Source organism: Cryptomeria japonica, chromosome 5, assembly GCF_030272615.1.
Source record: "Cryptomeria japonica chromosome 5, Sugi_1.0, whole genome shotgun sequence".
NCBI lineage: Eukaryota > Viridiplantae > Streptophyta > Pinopsida > Cupressales > Cupressaceae > Cryptomeria > Cryptomeria japonica.
The window spans coordinates 151,886,477-151,894,415 of record NC_081409.1 but is presented as its reverse complement, the minus strand read 5'-3'; the positions used below and the strand labels follow the sequence as shown (position 1 = coordinate 151,894,415).

Below are 7,939 nucleotides of genomic sequence, written 5' to 3'. Positions count from 1 at the left end.
GCCCAAAAGGGATCAAATGCTGAAGAACAAGATCAAATGTGTAAAACCAACAGGTCGGCGTCCGCCCAAGAGATTCCTCCGAAAAATCCAAATGATGAAGTGTGGATCAAAGGGAAGGTTGGCCACATGCCAAGGAACATTGGAATCAATGAACTAGGCTTTGTAAGCTACAGAAAGGATCCAGTAGATTCACCAATACAAATAGGTCCAAGTGGTTTCGGTGCCAAAAAACTATCTTGGAATCCAGAATCTTTAACTTGCCAGAAAAATGATCCAAATGTTTCGCAGTTTAGGAATAAATAAGATGATCATGTCCTCAAGAAAAGTCCAACTCCACAAGATCTGGTGAGCCAATGTTGTTGGCAAATGCACACTCCAATGAGAAATTGTAGGTGATTGAAGGTATTGTCATTGATGGCAACCTTACAATCCTATGGCACTGGCAGACACCAGCACAGGCACAAACACCGGCACCGGTAGCGGCAAAGATGTTCACTGGCATCCTGGCCGACAGGATTTTATTTATTGTATTTTGTAATTAATTGTAATATCCTTTTGTAAGCCGACAAGGCAAGTTGTAATATGACTCATATAAGTATAAGCTCTTGTAAATCATTTAGTATAGAAGCGGATATGGTCAGATTATTGCAGAACTAAGATGGGAATATTAAGGCAGAGTTTGGAATAAGGTTTTGGAAGTTATATGAGCTTAAACAGGTACTGAACCTAGCATAGAAGATGTTGATTCAAAGAAGTACATGACATTGGATTTTCATAATCCACTTTTGTAAGTCAGTGAAACTTCTCTTTTGTATTTAAGCAGTGAGCTTTAGGCAGTTGGCCTTCCTGCATGTGTAGGCCCCTATTGTAACAGTAATATTCACTTATTGGCTAGTAAGCAAATATTGTGGGTCACAAATCCCACCAAAGTTTTTCCTACATCGGGTTTCCTCATTAAAAATATTGTGTTATGGTGTTCCTTTTATGTTGTGTTTATTGTTCTTATTTACTGCATTAATTCTTGTTTACCGGTACACAGTTTTTGAATGCTTTTCATTTAATAAGTTAAGAAAATCCATTAACTGGCAAGATACTGATTCACCACCCCCCCCCCCCCCCTCTCAGTATCTTTGGGAATCCTAACAAATGCAAGAAAATGCAAAATAAAAAGTTGAAACTACAAAACAGAAAAGAAATATTTTTGGTTGATGCAAGATTGCCACGAACCAAGGATGCTCTTGCATCATCAACTGAAAATCCTAATCAATTATGTGGATAGTCAATTTCAATCATTTAAGAAATTTGCTAAAGAGAAGGTCTACAATGAGTTTTATGCAAGAAGGTTTCAGACTCTGAAGAAGATGGTTGTAGATGACAGAAGGGTCAGTGCAAGAAGATAAGTTCACTTTATGGCCAAAAAGTGGAAGTGTTTTCCCTGATTTTCAAGTTTTGTCTCATTTGAGCTTAAATTTTGAAACACTTGGAGATTGAATCTTGGAAAAAGTCAATAATATAAAAGATAGCCCTCTGAGTCTACTTTCCAAATATGTAATTTATTTTAATACCCACATCATAAAAAATAACTTTTTGAATGGAGTTCTAAAAACTATGTTTTAAAAATGGTTGTTTCAGGACCATACCATGCATGTGTACGACCCACACTTTTTGACACAATTAAAATGATTTTCTCAAACCGTTTTGGAAAATGATTTGTAACACACTGAAGATTGATGAGCATATTTTTTGTAATTTTTTTTTAATTAATTTTTTTATGACCGTAATTATCTTTTTAAAAATTTGACGTGTACGACCCACATAATTTGACGTAAACTTAACATTTTTTTATTTTATTTTTTAAAATAAAAAATAATTTTGTGTAGATTGATGACATAATTTTTTTTCAAAATTCATTAAAATAAAAAAGTTATTAAATTAACAAAATTAGTTAATATTTCAAGTTTATGGGCCTGATTTAGTATAAATTAAATGAAAAATAGTTAAAATAATCAATTTTTAAAAAAAATTACATATTTAGAATCTAGACAATATAATCTGAAATGGGTTTTAATTTCGTATAAAAATTCTCTAATTAGAGGCACGTAAACTATTTCAGAAGTTCATATTTGTGTTTTTGCTCATGGAGATTTGAATTTGCAGGTCCATGTCTCAAGTGTGGCCATCTAGGCCTATCCTGGACCTAATCCCGAGGCAAGTGGTGGGTTGTGGAATCAACTTCCACAAAAAGGGGGCCCATTTACGATACGAGGGCCCGTTTACGAAACGGCCGTTTTGAAAACGGGCCCCTGTTATTTAAATAACAGACCCCCATTTTCAAAACGGGGGCCTGTTCCTAAAATTACCATTATTGCCCAAAAATGACAAAATGCACCCGCAAAAATGGGTAAAATAGGATTTAAAAACGGGGGCTCGTTTAGTTTTGCCTCAAGCCCCCATTTCTTTTTGCCTCGAGGGCCCGAAGTAAAAATGGGCCCCCGTTTCTAAGAGCGCGTTTTCCGTAGACTTCCACCAATTTGTGACTCATAATTACCTTGCACTTACCCAGAATCACCTTGGATATGGGTATAAAAGGCATTCAAGATGCACTAGCTGAGGGAAGAAATATTTACAAGTCATGTCTAATGCTATCCAAGTTTACTCAAGATATTGAGAAAAAGGTCCAAGAGCATGAGGATCAACTTGCCAAATCATCTTTGTCATTTGATCCATTATTAGTCTCCCTGAGCAGTCATGAAAAATAAGTAACATCTTTGCTTCATAAAATTAGGAGTCTGAATCAAAAAAAGGAGAAAATAATTGGTCAAGTCGGTGAACTTAGGAGCCTTATTACTCTTAAAATGGATATTATGCTTAACGGTTTGGAAGATACTCAAGCTGCCATGAAATCCTCATAGCCATCCAATCTCAGGTCAGTAGACGCAGTTGCATATTTAATCGATGGGCTCATAACTATGATGGAGAGTCTCAAGAAGAGTTGGGATAGTCATCTAAATTCTTTGAAGAATTCTTATGTTGACATCTTCAAATTTTTGTCAGTATAAAAGGACTGTGTGTACATAGCATTTTTGGCTTGGATTTTTGGTTTCCGGAACTCTACCTTTGCCATTGATGTCAAAGGGGGAGAGTAGATAAGTGAAAAAGATAAGTGAAAAATGTTGATCTTAGGGGGAGTTATTGACTTTTGCAATCTAGTAGTTAGAATTTTGATTGTAGTCTATACATTTTGGTTTTTGTCTGACACTTAGTCATTTTTCACTAAATGTTGTCATCAATGCAAAACAAGGAGATTGTTGGCAAGAGACACTACATGTATGATGGGGTGTTGTCATTGATGGCAACTCATATTAGATTTGGTATCCATCGTTCATGATGTGATTATTCCAGAAAATTCATTGAGTCCAGTGAGGTTCGGTAAGAAAACAGGACATCTGGCAAAGTGTTCAATGTTTTGGTTGGCGGATTATTTTGGTTAAGTATTTTTCTTTGCGTATTTTGGGGAAGGTTTGCGAACATGTAATTTACCTTATTCTAGGATTGTGGCCTTCGGTGATGAGTTTGATGTAAGTTGGAAGATCTGGTAGACTGGTTATTGATAAGAACAATGCATATCAGCTATAACATGTGATAATTCATTTTGTGGATTTTGCGGATTGATTTTCATAAGTGTTTATGTGTTTGAAGTTGATATGCTATCATGTGGGAAGCGTGTGGACATTTTGTTTTGGTCCGCACATGCATTGGAGATGGATTTGAGCCGACTTATTTACACGTTTCATCTTTTGTGTATTATTCTTGAAGATGACATGAAATGGTTCTTAATTTGTGATGTGGATATATAAAAAGGTTTATTTGATCATTTTAAGGAATGGTGATAATATAAGAGATGGGTATTGATTGATTGTGCGCAATTTCATGTGTGCAAGTGTTAGAATTGTGCTTCGAATTGAAGTGGTATATCAAAACAGAGCAGTATTGCAAAGTTGTGTGAGATACAGTATTTTGCGCTTAATCGGAACTATATACAGGCATTTGTTGATGTTAATTCATAGTTCAAGGCTCATTGTAATCTCTTACAGATATTTTGTAAGACAGTGAGCCTTCAGGGGTTGCAGCGCTTATTTGTAAATTGAGCAATGAGCTCTAGGCAGTGTTCTTGAATGCATGTGCATTCCTCTTATGTAATATTTCTATACTTTCAACAAAGTATATTAATATTGTGGGTTAGAATCCCACCATGGTTTTTCCCTTAACTGGGTTTCCACGTAAAAATCCTAGTGTTATGGTGTTAGTGATTGTTTGCTTTATGTTTTGCATCTATTTTTCATTCAATTGCTTCAAGAGAATTAAGAATCAGTTAATGAATGTTTAGTATTGTGGAGCACTGATTCACCCTCCACCCTCTCCCCTCCTCCCCCTATCCGTCCCCCTCTCAATGTTCATTGATTCCAACAACCTGAGCAACAAATAAAGTCATGCATTTTGTTGTTCCCTATGACCTATATTTCTTTATATTATTTATTTACAAATGCTATTTTATGTTCATGTATGCTTTTCACTTTCTCTTTCTATTTGGAAGGCAAAGTTCTTCAATTTTTTAAAAGTTGCATGTGCTGATGATTGATCTAATGCATAATTGTCCCAATGCATAGATATCTTAAATACATTACTCTAGCACATGGTTTTAACTAGTTTACGTCTCTTACTAACCTAAAATTCCACCAATACATTTTGCTATCTCATATAGAAAGTCAAGTCTATGTTGATGTTTTTGGCTAAGAGCAAAGGACTAAAAGACATGCATTCTAACAAACTTGGTAGGAACATGATGGTGACCTCATTTCTTATATCATGCTTTTGGAAGTTTGAACCTTAATGAATGATATAATTAAAAATTACCATTATCCTCACCAATTCTACTCAACCAATGTAAATTTTGAAAAAATTGAAAATTGTTACATTGCCTTTGGTGAACGGCAAATATAAAGGCTGCTTTCTCTGAATGATTTTTTCAAACGCAAATCTAGTAAAGATAATTTGGCACGTTCAAAACTTTAGTTTTACAGTGCACCGAGCAATCAAGGCAAAACATCACGCGAAACAATGCAAGAAGTCGCACTGATGGTGACATTGATTGATAAGTTTAGAGACCCTATTCATTTTTGCACGTTGCTCATTGACTGTGGCAAACAGCAGTAATTATATTTATCAATTCAACACACCCCAATTCAATCACAGCTCACGATCCAAGAAAAAAACACTGTCACGCTTACCATTCATGGAGCAAAATCTGGATATCAGTTCTGTAAGTCTATCTTTGTTAGATATGTTTTCTTAAGATTTTATTTTGTGGTTTTTTTCTTCTTCCTGTTGTGGAGATTTGGACACCATAATAAGAAAGCAACGATATTATTTAGTCTAATGAAATCTGTTCAAAATGGATTTGTATATTCAATTGCAGGTGCAGACAGGATATGAAAATTATTTGGATAATACCACTTATTGTGTCTCTCCAGAATATCAAGATTTACATTTCTTATTGTCCTCGCCATCTAGTTCCAATCTGTTATCAGATAATACCACTGTAGAATTAGACACCATTGATAACAATTTTACTTCTTTGTGGCCTGAATTCCATTTCCACTCCTCTCAAACCCCCACTTCTTCAGATAACCAGGTACCACAAGAATCTTTCACTGAGTCATCTTACAATGAATCTCAGATTCCCTCTTCCAACTCCTTTTTAGAGCCAAAACAGTTCTTGAATTCAGCCATTCCATCCCTGAATAGTCCGAGTGCTTTTCTAGAATGGAAGAATTATAGGCCTCCTTTGGGCCCCCAGCAGCCCAGAAAATCCCAGTCCTTACATAAGCGTTGCATGCGTTTCTTGAATTGCCTGAACGATCATAAAATCAATTTATTAAATACCAGCAAGAGTGAAAAATCTGGAATAAGTATTAACCATGAAATTTACGACAAGCTGGCCATTCATCATGTGATAGCGGAACGTAAGCGGAGAGGAGAGATAAATGATACAATTTCTGCCCTCTATGCACTTCTACCAAAGTGTCCCAAGGTATTCTTTTCTAATTCTTTTCAATCTCAATGTTATGGTTATAATAGGTTAATTAAAAGAGTTGATATTTTTATCTTTGACATTTCGGATCATTGATTTATTGTTTTTTCTTTCCACGTTGTGAATCACACTTAATGATCTATTGTTAAGAAGGCAAAAACAAGGATTCAGTGAATCTATTGTTTTTTTCATATCATCAAAAAGAGGATAATGATAAAATAAGGATGATTCAGTGAATTTATTATTTTTTCTTTGAGGTTTCAGAACATATTTTATGATTCATATCATCAAGAAGAGGATAATGATGATAATTCAGCGATCTATTGCTTTTTTCTTCAAAGTTTTGGATCACGTTCAATTATCCATCATCAAGAAGAAAATGATGATGATTCAGTGATCTATTATTTTTCCTTAGACATTTCAGATCACACTGCATGATCCATCATCAATAAGAAAATAACGATGATGGTTCAGTGATCTATTATGTTTTCCTTAAACGTTTCAGATCACACTCAATGATCCATCATCAAGAAGAGGATAAATGATTCAGTGATCAATTATGTTTTCTTTAGACGTTTTGAATCAGTCTATGATCCATCTTCAAGAAGAAGATAATGATGGTGATTCAATGATTAGAATCACACTCAATAATCCATCATAGGAAGAGAATAATGACGATAGATCTTGACTGTGAGCGAAAACATTGAAGAAAAACATATAGAATGAATTCAATAACATTCATAATATTTTACTACGTAAACTATAAAAATCTTATACCAACTAAAACAACTGTTATTTTGCATGTTGTGCAGAAGAGCAAATCTACAGTGCTCCTGCATACGATAGATTATGTCAATCATTTGAAGCAGCGAGTAGAACTACTGGAGAGGAGGAATCAGGAGCTGGAAGCAATTTTCCATCAAAATTGACTATATCCATACCATAGCAGTTAATAGTATTACAGTTTGTTAATAATAATTGTAATTTCCTCATCTGGACTAAAACCAACACCACAAGTTACTGCCGCTTAGTAGCAAGCTCCATAAATAAATATGTTTCCACTAATTACTATGAATTATCCTGGACTTGTCCAAATATTTTTCCTGTAAATAAAAATCAGTTAAGGAGATCATCAGTTCCAATCGTTAGCCATTTAATGTTTGTGTGTTTCTCTGTTATTTTTTTTTCAGTCAAATTTAATTTAATTGCATGCCTAGTATTTTCAGAATTCTTCAGCAATCGAAATTGAATCAATCAAACAACAAGCGTTTTATTTACTATAGCTTGTTTATTTCTTGCTGTTGATCCTGAGACTCTTCCCAGATGATCTTGTATTCCTTCACTTTTTTTGATTTGAATATGTACTTTAATATTTTTAATTAATAAAAAAGACCTATTCATAAAAAAAAATTAATGACCTACAGTTGAACTAAATATATTACTAAATTCTGGTTTGGACATAGATCCTTTAAGCTGCAGAATGGTTGTAATGGCTTATTTTGTTATCATCTTGTCGCACAAGAGAAACAGTTTCCCCATTTAAGTCAAGATCGGTGTTTTATTTACTTGACCATTTCATATTAGAAGCTTCCTTTTTACAGAAAGTCTTCTCTCATAATGACTCCAAAAGCTTAGCCGTATTGAAAGGGCAGGTCACAAGTCATCAGTTTATTAGGGTTTTCTTTAAAAGAAAAAAAACAAATTTTCTTTCAATTCCTATTTCTCTTTCATTAGAGTGAGGAACAGTTTGAATATTTCAAATATATTTCTCTAAAGTTAGAATTAATTGTCAATCATTTTATTATCATAAAATTGTTTATGAGTTATTTTGATTTTATTTAGAAATAT

The 7,939-nt window shown here is 34.2% G+C and overlaps 1 protein-coding gene across 1 annotated transcript; it reads left to right on the top strand.

Annotated features, from left to right (window-relative positions):
• The first annotated feature begins 5,265 nt into the window (after positions 1-5,265).
• On the top strand, positions 5,266-7,231 carry LOC131067591 (basic helix-loop-helix protein A). The gene is made up of 3 exons (XM_058002664.2): positions 5,266-5,320; positions 5,477-6,091; positions 6,904-7,231. The coding sequence occupies exons 1-3, from the start codon at positions 5,294-5,296 to the stop codon at positions 7,018-7,020; spliced, it is 759 nt and encodes a 252-aa protein (XP_057858647.2). The 5' UTR covers positions 5,266-5,293; the 3' UTR covers positions 7,021-7,231.
• The last annotated feature ends 708 nt before the right edge of the window (positions 7,232-7,939 follow it).